Here is a 17321-nt window from a genome sequence, read left to right as displayed (position 1 = left end):
AAATTGGGCCTTGATCCTGCAAACTTCCAATTATTTGCACTATCCTCTTTTTGGTGCACCCAGGGTTTTCTCCCCTTTGTATGTAATCGTGCAGGGTTTTGACGATGCATCGGGTGCCTCCTGACTAGGGGGCATTATGTATGAAGTTTGGTCTCAATTCTACATGGTTCCAAGCACTTTAAGGGTCACCACCCCCTTGTCGGGGTGATGCTGGAAGCCCTGAATTAACCTCTCCCCTCTCATTGGGATACTGTGGAAAGTTAAAACAGGCTGCTGCAGTGTTGTCAATGGATGAAGCAGTGCCATTGCTGGGGCAGGGGGACTGCAGCAGGACAGGGGGATGGCTCAGATTACACACAGTAGCTTATTTGTCTAATTGCATGGGGGACAACTGTAGCAGTTGAAGAGGGTGAATGGAAGCAGTTCTGTCAGTGGAAAAACTTCAGTGGTTTTCACCCATTAAGCCCAGCAATAAACAGAGAACATTGCCAGGCACAAGGAATGAATACGTAAAGGCATGAGGCAAACTACATTGGCATAAGAAAGCAGAGAGGAAACTGCAAGAAATTCATTTCTTCAGCAGTGTGATTTTCCAGATACCTTTCAGTAGGAGTCGGTCAATGACTTCTTTGTTTATAAGGATGAAATATCCAAGAATGGCTATTGTCCAGAGATACTACTAGCTCAGTATGGGAAAAAGGTAATTGAATTTGACATTTTCCAGTTGAACAAGCAACTCTTTCTGGAACCTGAATTTAACAGTAATAAATCTGTGATAATCAGTTGTTTATAATCCACTGAGCAAACCTAACTGCAACTGGGAACACATTTTTTGGGTGGGGGGGGAGGGGGTCAAACATGTTTCTGGGAATATGCCAGTGTTTAGTATTCACAGCTGGTTCCATCAGCTAAGCTGCCTGATTTCTCATCTGGATGGCTTCAAAGACTTTAACGTGTGCACTTGTCATTGTTTGCTTTGACCTTTCTTTCAAGGTATAATCTGTAATACAGTTTCATTAAATAGCATTAGGTCAAATTACATTTTCTACAATTTGCACACATTCAGCTTCTGCATCAGGACCTTAACATCAATGCCCTTTGAAAACCAGGCCAACATAGCTCCACACATACATCCTGTTTGCGCATAATGGCAGCCTTCAGCGGCCTAGCGTAGGTTAAACCACCCAAAGTTAACCCATGGTTTATTTGTAGCTTAACTTTGGGTTGCTTAACACATGAATAACCCAAAGTGTCTGGGTTTGTGAAACTTGCTAACAACCTACGAATGAGGCATTCATAGACTGTTGCTGGAATGTATATTTGGGGCTGATCAACATCGCTAAGAGACCCTAAGAATGCACTCCTCCTTAATAAAATTTGGTGGACATGGGGATTCTAGCAGGGAAAAGTAGACCACAAAAAGACTGAAATCAGCCCACCCATCATGGGGTCAGTCACATGGAAGTTGTATTGTGTCATGAATTCATGGGAACCTACCATTAGGTGCAGCCTCTGGTCATTTACATATTCTGCAAGCACACATGCATATATGATTATTTTAAAATTGTGCCATCAGTGCATGGTGCTATATAAGAAACAAGTCCCTGGCTTGAAGAGCTTACCATCTAAAATCCCATAAAAGGAAGGATAGGGAAATCAAGGCAGGGTAAACAAGGAAATAGCAGTTGTTTCAGTTACATGTGCATAGGTTTGATTACAGACTTAATTGTAGAAGGACATGGGAACTAAGGCACTGAGCTAAAAGTTTGATAGAATCATCAATGTGCACTTCACATTCAAGTTCCTGTGTGTGTTACCCTGGAGCACATGAAGTAGTTTCTTCCATTGAACTCGCAAAACAAGACCTTAGTATGGTGTCAGAGGTAAGGGCATGTAATTGATCACCTAAGCTTGTGATTTAGATTCAAGTATTCTTTTCTACTGAAGCCAACTAAGAGGGGGAAGCTGAAAGCATTATCCATATGGTATCACAAGGGGATGTGGAGGTGCATGTTTCAGGTAGAATCAAATTATTATTAGTCACATTTATATTTCACCCTTCTTCAAAGGAGTTCAGATAGCATACATGAGGGATCCTCTCATTTGTATCTTCAACAACCCCGTGAGAGCTTGGTTGAAAGTTAGGTCAGTTGCTGAGGTCACATAGCAAGCTTTAGGTTAATTATGTTCTGAATAAAGTTATTTGCCAGTACTGAAAACGAAACACTCCCTGTTGATTTACAAGATATGAGATAATTTGAACACAGGTGGAAGCACCAGACAAACACGGAATTTCTGAAGGAATTCTAGCAAATTCTACAATGGGCCTATTTGCATGTAGCAACAAACCATTGGTTTAAAAATTGATGGATTGTCACACAGGAGTACTGTCTGAAGCATGCCTGCCTCTTCTGCTTTTACCCACAACCCACGATTGGCTCCTTCATAGGTTGTAGAGTGTGATGTGCAAACCTGGACTGATGGGTTATTTAGGATCCAGTCGTTAATCCAACAACAAACCATGAATAAGCTGATTGTGGATTGTGCAGTAAAAGCAGAAGTTTTTAAACTGATAGGCTGTCATTAGTTCTGAACCAGGTCAATCGAGGAAAGGAAGACACACAAATAGATATTTAAAAGTTTTATTGTAACCTGCATTTACAATTTAGTAAGATCCAACTTTGTCCACTATTATCCAGTTGCTTCTCAGAATAATCCTTGTCCAACTTGTTATTTTCCAAATTTCACTCATTACTATTGATCAAATTCTACATCTTAAGATTTATAACTTTGTTGCCAAGTATTTAAAAACAAATTTATCATTATTGCACTACTATGAATTTTTCTTAAAATGCAAGTCTTTAGCAAGTTTCTAAAGTACAAGATGATAGCAGTACTCCTAACTTCATCAAGTAATTTCCTTAAAAATGTATGACATTTCTACACCAGGATGAGATCTGTTAATACTATTGATTTGAAATATTAGTAATAAATGAGTTGAACATTTGTTATTGTGGCACTTCAGTAGATTAGAGGTCCTCCCATTGCATGTTGCATTTATGCTGGGTCTTTGACAGCAGGTATCAAACTTTCAAATTCAAGACTTCTGTCTTCTTACGGTGTTAGACGTTTGGGATCACGAGGGAACATTGATGTTTGCCGGACATTGCTCAACCCAAGATACAGCATGGTGACTCTTTCCAACCCTGTCAAAATTAAATCAAATCTAATCAGTCAGAAGTCCGAGTTGTGTGAATGTATACAGATATGCATGTACAAGAAAGAAAGAAACAAAGCTGGCTGGTTCAAACATCCTGATTAACCATGGTTTCTCTACTCTTCTTGAGGTCATCATCTGAGGCCCTCCTCAGAGTTCCTCTGTCAAGTGAGATGAGAGAGTGTCTTCTTAGTGATGGACCCCAATTATGGAATGTCCTCCCCGGAGGTGCTCACCTGTGCCACTTTTCATAGGTGTATTTATTTATTTATGACATTTCTTTACTGGCCCATAGCCAAAGCTCCCTGGGCAATTTACAAATGTTAATCCACAAAGCATGTAAAAGGCTGCCATAACAGGACATCAAAGTAGTTTGTAAGTCACAAGTTATGCAAACTGTGGTGATGCCTGAATTCACAAGCCTTTATTTATTTATTTATTTATTACATTTCTATACCGCCCAATAGCCGGAGCTCTCTGGGCGGTTCACAAAAATTAAATATCCATTAAATATCCAGTTATACATCATGAGGCTACTGTATCATAAAGATGGGAGCGAACATGAGGGAGAGTACTGAGCAGGTGGAAATTGGGAGATGGAAAGCATCTAAAGTGTGATTTGCCTGTTGTACATTTGCAAGTGAAACAATAGTGTAGATTCTTAACTAGCAAAATGTGATATGTCTAAATTTAACTATTATGAAGCAGAGGAAAAAAATAAAGTTACAACAGAAAGAAAATCTCCTTTCCGGATTTTAAACGTGCCAAAAATATGTCCTTCTTTAGTGCAGGAAAGTTGCATGCAACTTTATGTGTTGGTTACATTTTTGTTGAAGATCACAAAATCAAAGTCTCATGTGCACAGTCCCATCTGCTTCTACTGAACTTCCATCTCTTAAAGATGGCCATGAGCTCATTAGATCTGCAGGAAATCACTGGATCATGGCAGGCATATGCAAATAGAAGCTGCTTGGCTGAAAACCCAGTTTAAGGATTAATGCTACGAGTTCTTCAAAATGTGTCATTTGTATTCATTTTAATATTTAAAGCAGTCTTATCCAAAGATTCCCCAATCTGAACTTTACCATCATCAAAATATTGTTAAGGTGAATAATGAGCAATATCAGGTGTTACTTTTGCAAATGTGACATCCCAGAATGAGAATGTGAGGCCAGAGGCGTTTTGGTGGAGGATCAGTAGCAGAACAGCTACTTAGCCCTTCCACTGCCCACTGATTCTTCACTGTAGATCACCCTCCCAGATGTTTTTCTTTCAGTCTAGCTGGCACAAAAACAGGCTTGGGGGGAATGGAAGGGGAGGATTAGCAGGGATGCAAAGGTTTTGATTCCCCCTGTAACACCCCTCCTGTAACACCCCCCCCCCAATTTCCCCTCCTAATTAGCATTAAGAGGGAAGGTTGGGGTTGAAAACCTGTTTTTTTCCTCATAATACCTAGGGTTTGGCTTAAAAATGACTATGGGGTGAACCAGCCTTAAATAAAGAGCATCAAAAAGCACTGAGTATCCTAGACCTTATAGCTTTACCTGCATTAACAGCAAGAATAAACTCCTATCATATAGACAATTGTTTCCTCACCATTTCATGCCCTGCTAGTGGGAACAGGAAAGAGAAGAACACAGCTGACAAGCAGTAGGATTTTCTCCTCTGAATGTGAGCCTTTGAATATTGTCCGATTACTTCCCTGATAAGTCGTTTCATAAAAAGGGAAGCAAATCTTACAACACAGCTTTTTAAAACAAATCCGCAGAGATAAGCAGCTTAGAATGTTTCTCGAACACACACATTCCCTGTAAATCCAGGTTAGCTTTCTAAATTAAGCTCATAATCATCTTGGTCATAGCACAGCTTTTCCATCTGATGTTACATCAGGGCTAAAACAGAACTAATATAAAATAAGCTACATTACCTATTCCACCACCAGCATGGGGAGGTGCACCAAAGCGAAAGGAATCGATATAAGCCTTAATTTTCTCTAAATCTGAAAAAGAAATAGTTTATTTTAGTTTGGGTCTAATTCTCATTAAGACTGTAGGAATACATCCAAGTATAGGAGAAAGAACCAATACTATCTCAAAGTATTTCCACATCTCCCCACAAAGTATCCAACACTTTCTTAATCCTGTTGCTGTTTCTTAAAAATTAAAGAGAGGATGCACACAGGTTAGAAGAACGCCCCCAAAGAGAAATCTCTCCTAAAGGCCTCAGAACAGGGTATTACCTCCCAGCCTGTATTTTTTCTTCTTCTGGGTAACAGACATGTTACCATATTTTGATCTCCTCTCAGCAAACAAATAGCTGCACATTTGCCAAGTGATAAAATTATTATCCTGAAAGGCCTGAAGATATCCAAATCTAGTTTTGTGCATCCCCTACACATAAGCCCACGTGGCAATGGGCAATAGGCCACCCTCAAAATAAGCCATAGTGGACTGATTGTTCACTCGCTAACCCGCATTACTCCCGACAGACAATATCATAATTCCATATTTCAAAATGGGGGCTGAGGCCTGCCTAAGGTCATCTAGTGAATTCTAAGGTCACCTGAGATTCGTTGGTTTTTAGCTGAGATACTACACTATACCAGCTCTCTAAGATATCGCTCGGCAAAATTAATTCATTTCATTTCTATACTGCCCAAATCTACACACATGGTTCTAAGAACATAATCTAAGTACATGGTTAATTTTGAGCTTTTAATTAAAAGGCTACTTTATTTTCATTGGCTAAATGCTGCAGACAACTATTGTTATCATAATGACCTCAACATTTCCCTTAACCATTAGAACATACAAGACAAGGGATGGATCCAGACTAAGTTAGCTGCACTTCGGTCCCACTGAAATCAATGTGAAATGTTAGTCATGAACTAAGTTCCACTAATTTCAATGGGAACAAACTGCAACTGGCTTAGTCTAGATTCAGTCCATTATATTTATACACAAAGAATCAAGGCCTCCATTTCTGCTTTAACACCTCCCCTCCTCACATCCTTATCTTAGTCACATACATGGATTTGGAAGTATAGCTATTCTCTCATTTATTAGTTAAGAGATGAAGTATTACCAATGCCATGATGCAAGGCTCTTTCAGTCAGCAGCTGTGGATCATGAACTCGCTGAGCCCCAGACAAAATCTCTTCCCCTCTCATGAACATATCATAAGAGTTGGAGGTTTTCTGAAAAGGAAGTTTGTATCTTAGTAACTGGCAGATAAATGGTCCGCAAATGGCAGTAGGTAGATCTGAACCTAAGTGCCATGCTGGATCAGACAGAGGGTCCATCTAGTCCAGCACTCACACAGTGGCCAACAAGATGTCAATCAGGGACGAACAAAGCAGGACATGGTGCAACAGCACCCTCCCACCCATGTTCCCCAGCAACTGGTGCACACAGGCTTACTGCCTCGGATACTGGAGGTAGCACATAACTATTAGGGCTAGTAGCCATTGATAGCCTTCTCCTCCAGGAATTTATCCAACCCCCTTTTAAAGCCATCACTACATCTTGTGGTATTGAATTCCATAATAAAGATGTTGATGTTAAAATATTGCAGTAGTATGAAAAATTGAATTATTGGGTAGTACTTTTGATATATGAGTTTTATACTTGAATAAGAAAAGTGGAAGGAAAGGTTGTTCCTGTTCTAACTTGGGGGATTGATTAGGGTTGGCTATGTTTTAGCCAAAAATATGTTTGAAGGGGAAGAATGGGTGGAATCCAACTAGTTTCCCTGCACTGACATAAGGCTTCTGTCAGCGGAACGGGGAGAGGGACCATTCTTCCTCTCACCTGCAGACCCCCATGCCTATGAAGGGGATTTGTGGGGAAAGGGGGAATTGCCCTCATCTCTCTTCTACTGATGGAAGCCTACTTTTGGTACTGAGATTAGGCTCAGAAAAAGACTAGCAGTGTCACAAAAAAATCAAGCCAGGGTGCTTTCACATGCTAACATCCTGCTTGATTTCTGCAAGCATAATCACAGTGAACAGCACAGGTCAGCTTGAGCAGGCCACCAGCCTCTCTTTTTCTTTCTCTTTATTAATTTGATTTGTACTCCACATTTTCATCAAGAAAATGGCACTCAGGGTGGCTAACGATTTTAGGAACTTAAAAAAAGTATATCAAAACTTGGTAAAAAGCAATAAATCTGTTACATTAAAAATACAGATAAAGCACATAAAATTAGAAACTCCAGCTTGAAAAAAAATGTTCTTTGCATGCTGGTGGAAGGACAACGGAAAAGAAGCCAACCTAGCCTCTTTTGGCAGTGAATTGATTGCAATCGCACTGTTCCACCCTAGTCTCCACTGGCAAGATGGGAGTTTCCTCCTTCACTATTCTTCCCTACAATCACGCTTTCCCATAAATTATACTCTCCAGTCCTGCCATGCACTGGTACACCATGCAGGCAAATGAAGGAACACAGGCACAAAACTGCCAACGGCGGCATGATCCACTGGTGCCTGGGATGGGGTTGGTTCCAGATACTGTTATGAGAAAACAAGCAGAACTGGCACTGGAAACTGTAAGCCAGATTCAGTAAATGCACACAATCAAGGAACATGCTGCAAGATGGCTACAGGACAATAGTCAAAGGAGAAAGAACAATTTAGATTTTAAAAGAATGATCACCACCTGACTGTGAATTTGCTACAAGTTTATGGAATACTTGCAGCACAAATTTCATGCCAGTCTGGTCCCATATTGATACTTGAAAGTGGTCTGCAAATGTTAAATCAGTATTTCACAGCATTTTTCAAAACGCGGACAGAAATATAAAACTTTACTTACAGGATTTGTTGGATCTGGCATTGTATAGAAAGGTCTTACAGCTAGAGGATATTTGTCAAGAATATAGAAGTCCGTGTCATACTACAGAAGACAAGATATAAAATACAATGAAGGGTGTGTGTGTTCTTTTAAAAAATGAAGTTTTTTTTAAAGTCTGCAAAAAAAACCTTAAATTTTCATACTGCCCATTAATTTTTGTACTAAGAACAAAAAATTCAAGACACACTAATGACCATCAATTAAATCCAACATGTTTAAAGTATTCACATTTGTACCATACAGGCTCTAAGGCAATATATTTAAAACACTATATTACATATGAATGCCATGCTACTAATATATGCAGCAATTTTCTGCGACAAGCATGCCTGAAAAAATGTAGCTCACAAAGACATGTTACTGCTGTAATAAGGAGTTAGCAAGATTTAAAAAGCATTTACCTTTTCTTTCACCAGACGTCCCAAGAGCTTTTCACTTGGTGTACTGAAAACAAAGATGCTTAAGGTCACATTTAAGCAGCAGGTGGTTATTACCACGTGCACGTCTCTAAATAGTTATGGGTCTTAAGACTTTATGCACTGTCCATCGCAAAACTATAAATCCTACAGAGGAGATCATGTGCGTGTCGATCAATTCATGCCATTTAATGTTTTGGGTCAATCCCAGCAGAATGTGAAACTGAATAATGGGATAAGGTCTCCAGATAAGCAACAACTGTAGAATCAGGAAGAGATGTGTCCAGCACTGCTCATACCTGCTATCCCCACCTGCATTAGGTTTCAACTTATACAGGTCCTGCTTGGCCACATGACTAATAGAGATCAGCCCAAGACTGTGGATTCTGCTATGCAGGGCTGGCTTTAGTTATAGTCACTTTATTTGTATACTGTTTTTCAATATACATTACATTCAAAGCTGTTCATAACCAAGCATGTCAAAAACAGAAATACAAATTCATCTATGCATCTTTATCCATAATGTCTCCATATAAATAACAATCCTATGGAGAAACAGCCTCCCCATGAAGTATTGTGAAACAGCTCCTTTATGCAGTAAATCACAAAGAGAGTGCCATTTTCCTAGTACAAAGCTGTAACTCTGGGTTATTATAAAAATAATCAGGAAGAGGAAAGCCCTTTTGACTGCTTTCTTTTAGGTGTTAAAATGTCTATGAGCCAAGTTACAAATTCTGCAAAGTCGTGTGGCAGATCTGTCCCACCTCAAACTGCAGGTAGGGAACCATCTTTTAGAATGTTCCCCACGTTTCCTGGCCCCATTCCTGATATACTACTTTGTTTCATGCAAGAATTTTGGTAGGGTTTAATTCTTTCAATGCATGACTCCCCCTATGTCAAAAGTGGTCTAATGCCAGGAAGAGTCTTTCTCATGGCTTTGCTGAATGTGAACATGAGCCCTAAGTCTGGCACTGGGACAGCACACCTGCCTTCCTGCAGCCCTGCCTGAGTGTCCCGGGGGAGGGGGGGGAAATTGTGTCTTCCCTCTATGCTTTTCATTCTCCAGTGTGCATTATAGCACACAACTGGAAGCAGATATTTTAAGACACACCATACCTGGGAGCCCCAGTTGTGATCCTTCACATAACTGAAATAAAAGTGATACTATTCCAACTTGGCAGAACTACATGCTATACAATTTTATTTTTGGGCAGGAGTCAGTGCATTTATTTACCCTTGAAGCTATCATGCACCTATGTTCTAGAAAAGGAGAATGTAAGTTGCGATTGATGGAGTTGCGTCTTAACTATTTAGAAACTATACTGGTGTGTCTGAGTAATATTTGTTGCTAAATGACTATCGATTCAATCCTAGATTTGCTCGTTCTAGCTCCTCTCTTCAAATGTTCCATGTGCTACTTGAAACGGGGATTCCCCCCATTGTAGGAGGGGCTCTTTTTACACGACATTTTTCTCTACAAGGCGATTTAACTTAATAAAATGTTCTTCTGCTCTGTGCATTTGTACACAATGGTGGCAATTCTAAAAGCTAGGAAATAATTAGGATTATTATTACATTAGGATTCCGACAACCGCAACTCTGTACAGCACCATGTACATTGATGGTGCTATATAAATAAATAATAATAATAATAAAGTTTTATGCTGTCTTCATAATGAAATGCAACCCAAATACAGTTCAGAACTGGTTACACCTATACTCCAGTAGATGGCACTAATCCCTCCTGACAACAAAATGGATGCACCTGAGATCATCTTCATCCCCCATCTCTACTCCAGCTTCCCGAAGCATAGCCAGTCCTTCCCGGTACTCCAGCCTCAGAGTTGGCTCCAAGAACTTGAATGGTTCACATGGAAACTGCTTGTTCACAGTCTGGATTTCGGTTTGAAACCTGTGCATGAAGAGAAAGTGATTTTCTAACAAAGCAAGAATGAAGTATAAAAAGACACTACCTTTCTTTGCCACAAGAGCTCACTCTGACACCATGCAACATTTAAGTCTGTATTAGTCTGACTACTACTGCTGCAAAAAGGAGGCACGATTTTTGAGGTAACATGACTGACTTTGGGCATTACACATGTAAAAAAATTACTATACATTTTCATGTAGCAACTATCTAAAAATCCAAACCTTAATAATTAGAGGTTAACAAAACTAATCTTCGTTAAGTCTATATAAACACAACATAAAATTAATTACAAAAAGGTAAGCTGCACTTATTTGAATATGTTTTGGTTTAATGTACAGTCACACACACACACACACGTTTTAAAAGTAGCACTTCAGTTATTGATTTGGCAGTTTTAGCCAGCTTTTCAACCCATGTTTTCCAAATAGGTTATTCTGAACCAGGTAGCCTCACTTCATATAGAGCACATTACAGTAGTCAACTATACTAGAACATACACATCTGTTTGCAGATTGTTCTTTTCCAAGAAGGACATAGTTGGCAAATTAGCTGAAAGTGTTGAAATGTGATCCTCAAGCTGGCCAACCAGAGGGGGACCCCAGTCCAGGAGCACTCCCAAGTTTCCTCCAGATTTCTTGAGCTTAAAATGCATGAGGGTTGAGCCCAACTATGCTAAGCCTCCATGGCAGAAATACTAGCTGCAACCTAAGTGGTCTTGTGGCAACTCCCCAGCTTCCAAAAAGCAGCCATATTACCTTACCAGCTGCTCCCAAAACTTGATCCTCTAAATCAGTCCAAGCAGCTTTCAGTCAATAGAGAAGAAAAACAACAACAACAACAACAACAACAAAAAGACTACCAACAAGTTAAGCGACCACAGCACAAAAGCATAAAGCAACAACCCATTGTATGGCCAGCAACCCAAGGGAAAAGTGGCTGAACTTTATGCCTCATGGCCACTGGCATGCGATCTGTACGTCGCCTGTCTGTAGTCTGGAAAGATGAGTATTAGAAGACAGAAAGGATACTACATGGAAGTATAATATAAAATCTGAGAAATTATTCCACAGGGCAAGAATAACAATTGTCCTGCTATTGCAGACCAAAATGCAGCACTCTGCATCTAACAGAGGCTAGTCCAATGCCCCTGGTATAGCTCAGAAGCATGGATTTTTCAGAGGCATAACACTTGCTTCTTCTTGCTTGCTTCACCCGTCTCTGCCAGAAAGGACACTCAGCTACAACTGACAGTTGTCCTGGTTTTGGCCTCCTAGAAGGAACAGCATGGGAAGTGGGGGACCAACCCAGCACCATGCACTGGCCATAGAAAAAAATGCTGGAGGGAGATTGTTCAACCCTCCCTGCTAGAATGAATACCTCTAAGAACTTTGTAACTTAGTGCCTGAGTCTGTTTGCTTTCCTCCTCGCTCCCAATCTCTTTTTCCTTTTGTATTGCAGCTTTTAGATTGTAAGCTTGAAGGCAGGGACCACTTTATTTATCTTTGTAAGCTGCTCTTACAGATGCCTTTTTGACTGAAGGGGGGGGTTAATAATGTTTTAAATAAATAAATAAACAAATTCTGAGCTATTTCAGCTGGGAAAGGCCTATTCATGAAACTGTTTAATCCTGTCTCAAATTAATCCTTTTAAAAAGCTCCCAAAACTAATGGTTGTTGTAGTAACGGCAATGAATTCCATTAGTTAATTCTGCATTGCAGGAAGAAATAAATTTTTGTGCTTGCTTTAAACCTACTGCCAATTTATTTCATTGGACTATCCAGATCTCTGTTGTTTGGTAGAGAGAGAATGATCTCATTTTGCTCCATCATATGTAAGATGATGTTTACAACCCTGCTGACTAATTGCAGTATCAACATTTGCTCAAGTATGTCTACAAGATACAGAAAGACGATACTCGAAGTTATCCTAATTACACAGAGACATCTGAAAAAAGGACGTTTTATGTCTCTTGCTCAAGATTCATGACGCAAAGTCCCTTTCACATTAGCACTGACACTCCAGTTGACACTATGTCAAGCCATACTCCTGACTGAAAGCTAAGGTATAGGATTTGTCCAATCCAGCCATGTGTGCAGAAAAAGGTAATCAGAAACTATGTATCTGTTTGCATACATATAAGTAGTATTTATTATTACTTTTTTATTCTTGTTTTCTCTCGTTTTCTATAATAGTATAAACATTCTCCTTTTACCTTTCTTGGAGTCCTTTGAATATCCGCACCATAGTATCCGCAATCTCATCCACCACTTCATGATAATGGTAATTAAAGGCCATTTCAATATCCAGGCCAACAAACTCAGTCAGGTGTCTATGAGTGTTGGAATCTTCTGCTCTAAATACTACACGAGAAAAAGTGTTTCTAAATTGCTTTATTGTCTCACATAAATAAATCTATCTCTAGTATTATAACTAGCATTGGAGACACCCCTAGCACCAAATTGTTATTGTGAATAGGTAAAACAGCAGCAATTTTCTGAAGCAAGACTCCAATTCCTGTGCCAGAGAGGAATTCCTTAAATACCAAAATAAATAACATGGTTGTATTGCTGCAAGTTTCACTTTCGTCTTTCCTTATCAAGGTTGTTCTGCCACTTAAGAAATAACAGTTCAACTCTCAGTAGAAGCTGTATTTGAAAGCAAAAAAGGATTTAAAAAAAACACCACAATGTTCCAAAAATCTGTTTTTGACATAAAATAAGACACAGTCCACAAGCCAATTACTATGTAGATGTTCAAAACAGTCCTACAAAGTTGAATGAGGCATTAACGAAACTCTTCTGTATCTGATTTAAAAGATTAAATCCATTGGAGATATCCATTCAGTTGCTATATGTTGTCTTACTTTGGGGCTTGTGAACTAAACGACATGTGGGGTAAAAACAGGGAGTTGCAGGTTGAGAGCACAGCTCCTACCTTGAAGATTGCATGGCCTCTGCTAGCCCCATTGGCATCAGGGACTTGGATGAAAAGGTGGGTGACAAATTAATAAGGACTTTGGCCAGGAGATACATGGGTCGGAGGGATCACGTTTCTTCCAAAGAGCTGTGCAGACAGACTCTCCAAAGTAAAATCCTGAAGTCACTTAAACAAGGGGTGGGCAACTTGTAGACCAACCACATCTGGAGGGCCACATCTCTCATCAGCCCTACCCAGCATAGCCAATGGTGAGTGACGATGGGAGATGCAGTCCAACCACATCCAGAGGGGCACAAGTTGCTCACCACTGATTTAAGCCAACAAGGAAATCAGTGGGACATAAAGATGTTGTAAATGCCTTCAATGGTTTATCATACACAATAGAGCCCCAGTGCACACGTTACGCAGGGTGGCTTTTCTGTTGCATCTCTACCTCCACACCCTCTTTCAGATTATGGTATCTATGATCCAGAGTCAGTGACAATATCCACCCACGCAATTCCCCCCCTTAATAGGTGGGGAGGGGATTTGAGTGATCTTGCATCGGTTTGGAGCAGCTGGCTCATACATTCCATCATGTGCAGGATGTTGAGGGTAAAGGGTGCACCTTCTCCTCTACCACGCAAAGAGGAGCACAGCCCTTGGTGAAAAATTGGTCCAATGCTCTTACAGGGATGGGGAAAGGGAAGATATGTGTGTTCTAAGTTGCCAAAACTGAACTGATGCATTGTGAAAAACCAGAGCACAAAAATATTTTGCACAGTCTAATTTAGGTTGTATTGATTTCTAGCAAGCGTCCATTAATAAACTCCTGGCACTGCCAAGCTTGTAGGCTTGCATTAAGTTCATTGACAGATTAACCATTCCAGCTGCAGTCCTGACTGTAAACTGCGGCATGACACTGCCAGAGCCGCTAGAGAACACCATTGCGCTGCTGGTGGTTCTCATTTCAGCCAAATATTACATTTGTTCTGCCTGCAAACCCTGTCAAGCTGCCATATGGATTAGCAGCTTTTGCATGAAACCTTTGTTTAGGTTGCAGATTAGAAAGGAAAAGGACCTGCAAGGTTTAGTGTGAGCATAACCCAAACGTTCAGAGCACGTTTACTCTGGAGACATGGCTGCGACATTAGTAAATAAAGGTGAAAAACAAAGAGCTTTCCCTTACCTGGCCCAATGCAGAAAACCTTGTCAAAGTCTGCACAAATACACATCTGCTTGTAAAGCTGCGGGGACTGTGCAAGGTAGGCACTGCTTTTGAAGTAGGAGACAGTAAATACATTGGCACCCCCTTCGCTGGCAGCTGAAAAGCAAAGGCAATCAGCTATAAAGCAAGGGCAAACTTAGCAACATATTTTGAATGGGGCACTAAAGCTCTCTAAATGAATCTGTGTGAGGCTTAAAGACAGGCTTCATTGTTCTGTTTTGATCCCTTTTCATGCAGGTATGATTTAACAAGTACATTTTCAGAGGTGAACAGTTAACTTTAATCATCATTTTCCAGTTAGATAGCCATAACCCATGATAGATTTTGTTTTTTTTTATCACCCAGCTCTGTGGCACTGGGCCAACAGACCAAGCTTTTCACATGAGCTTGCAGCAAAGAGACCCTCCAACCCCATTCTCAACTGGTTCCTTTTTCTGTGGTACAAAAACCAAGTAAAAGCTCAGATCAAGGCCTGTTCCAACAGAGAAAGAAAATGGCAGGACATTTCAATGGGGCTTTATGGCAGAACAGAACAACTGTAGCAAGCATGCAGGTGTTGCAAGCCCATATTTTACAAAGATTCCACTCCTTCCCAGACTGGGGCTTTTGGCTGGTAGCCCTGGGGAGGCCACCAGCCTGTCCATCTACAGGACCAACTTGGCACATTGAGTTGTAACTACTCACCATTGTTTGTATGATGTATTTACTCTGGTTTAAAACATGAAAATGGCAACACAAGAAGCTAAGCAATAAAACCCTGTGTAGATGGACAGAGTTTCTACCCACAGAGTACTTTAGACAGGACCAGCGCACTGACTTTCTAAATCAGGCCATGCTGGCTTGGAATTATGGGAGTTGTAGTCCAATGCATCTGGAGGGTATCTCTTCCCCTCCTTATTGTTTTATTATGATTTTATTAGAATGTAAGCCTATGCGGCAGGGTCTTGCTATTTATTGTTTTACTCTGTACAGCACCATGTACATTGATGGTGCTATATAAATAAATAATAAAAATAATATCAGGTTGGAGAAGGCTGAGTTACTGTTTCATGGGAGACAGCAGCAATGTAAAATAATGTTTTAATGAGCAATTCATGACTTAACATGAATTAATGCTTTCTCCCTCGGTAGTAAGATCCTCCCTGTCACCTCCATGTTTACAACCTCCAAAGTATGAATTTATCTGAATCCAGTACAAACAACAAGTACATACCAGAAATAATCTTTGGAGTCTGGATTTCCACAAACCCCTTGTGAATGAGAGTTTCTCGAAATAGCTGGCAAATGCCAGACTGGAGGCGAAAGACAGCTTGGCTAGTGGAGGTCTGTAAAGTGAAGATATTACATTAAGATTCATAACTTAATTTCACTTGCTGAACACTGTTTTCTCAGATCAGGACAAAAGAAACCATTAAACTAGTCTCTCAAGGATGTTTTATTACCCAAGGGCCAGCAGAAGGAAGCTTTCAGATAGGGTCTGAATGTAACCAGCAACAGGAAGAGTAACAGCTGAAAATCTGGAGGCACAAGGGTGCATTATTGTGAATTCTTTACAGAGATACACAGGTGCAATATTTAGATATACTTTAAGGCAGGGGTGGGCAATGATGCTGGATTGTAATTCCCATGTAAATGTTGCTGGACTGTAACTCCCATCAGTCCTAACCAGCATAGCTAATAGTAAGGGGTGATGAGAATTGCAGTTCAAAAATAACTGGAGGCCCAGTAAGTTGCCCACCCTGCTTTAAAGGGAAAACTATCTTCTACAGAGTGATTGGGTGCACACAACATGACAACTGTGGAGAACAATCCACAGTAGGTTGTCATGTCATTCGAACCCAGACCAGTTCCCACAAGATGGCTTGCTGTGTGGGCAACAAGCCACCTTAACAATCCATGGCTTGTTTTAGGGGTTGTACCCCTGTTGGGTTGGCGTGTCATCCTAACCCAGCACTGCCAACCCATCATGGGTTGCGGACATAGGTAATACATGCCAAAGCCAGCTAGAGGACCGAGGGGGAAGGAGGGGAGAACAACACATGGAAAGCCTGATTGTCTCTCAGGCTCACTGTGGGTTGTTCTGATGACAACCCACACTGCATAGCTTATTTTGTAATCGCATTTTCGGAGCTGCACAAGTGAGCAACTCCAGCTATTAATAATATGCAGGCTTCCTTTTTCACAGAGAACTACACGCCATCCCGCTTTTCCCTCCCATTTGCACTAATCACAGAAACCTTTGATAGCTGTTGAATGGGTTACTTCCAATATGGGGTAGTGGTTGCTGCCAAGTTGAGGAAGGGGGGATTGAAAGCGGAGGCACCCCAAGGGTTAGGGCAACACCCAAAAACTTAGGGATCACCTTGCTAAGTGGGTGATCTTGAGCCCTTTCTCCACCTGTCAAGAGGAAAAGGGCTCAAGTTCACCCACTTAGTAAGGTGATTCCTGGAGCATCAAGTTTTCCCTGACCCAAGCAAGGTGATATGTTGGCTGTGCTAGGTTCGGATGACATGTCAACCCATCGTGGGTACAACAACCCCAGGAATAGGCCTTGGGTTGTTGGGATAGCTTGTTGACCAGGAACAAGACATCCTGAGGGAATCAGTCTGAGTTCGGACGTCACAACAACCCATTGTAGCTTGTCATCCCTGATGCGTTGTCGTGTTGTGTGAATCCAGTCAATGTCATTAGAGCATTTTGCAACCAATGACTGAATCTGTTCCCAAGTGGTTGTTGCGCTAATCCAAACTAGATAAAGACAATA

At 40.7% G+C, this 17321-nt stretch overlaps 1 protein-coding gene across 1 annotated transcript in view; it reads right to left on the bottom strand.

Moving 5' to 3' along the window:
• Nucleotides 1–2626: 2626 nt before the first annotated feature.
• The window catches only part of DARS1 (aspartyl-tRNA synthetase 1), a 56568-nt gene continuing 41873 nt past the window's right edge, over nt 2627–17321 (bottom strand). Inside the window, exons 8-16 of the mRNA XM_063116592.1 lie at nt 15771–15882; nt 14519–14653; nt 12626–12773; nt 10249–10395; nt 8469–8511; nt 8029–8109; nt 6302–6413; nt 5145–5216; nt 2627–3206 (exon numbers count right to left, since the gene is read on the bottom strand). Coding sequence (XP_062972662.1) covers nt 3115–3206; nt 5145–5216; nt 6302–6413; nt 8029–8109; nt 8469–8511; nt 10249–10395; nt 12626–12773; nt 14519–14653; nt 15771–15882 — 942 coding nt within the window. The 3' untranslated portion in view covers nt 2627–3114. The remainder of the gene's footprint in view (nt 3207–5144; nt 5217–6301; nt 6414–8028; nt 8110–8468; nt 8512–10248; nt 10396–12625; nt 12774–14518; nt 14654–15770; nt 15883–17321) is intronic.

The sequence above is a fragment of the Elgaria multicarinata genome, chromosome 2, assembly GCF_023053635.1.
Source record: "Elgaria multicarinata webbii isolate HBS135686 ecotype San Diego chromosome 2, rElgMul1.1.pri, whole genome shotgun sequence".
Classification (NCBI taxonomy): Eukaryota; Metazoa; Chordata; class Lepidosauria; order Squamata; family Anguidae; genus Elgaria; species Elgaria multicarinata.
Note: the sequence above shows the minus strand (reverse complement) of the source record. Positions and strands in the feature narration are given on the sequence as shown.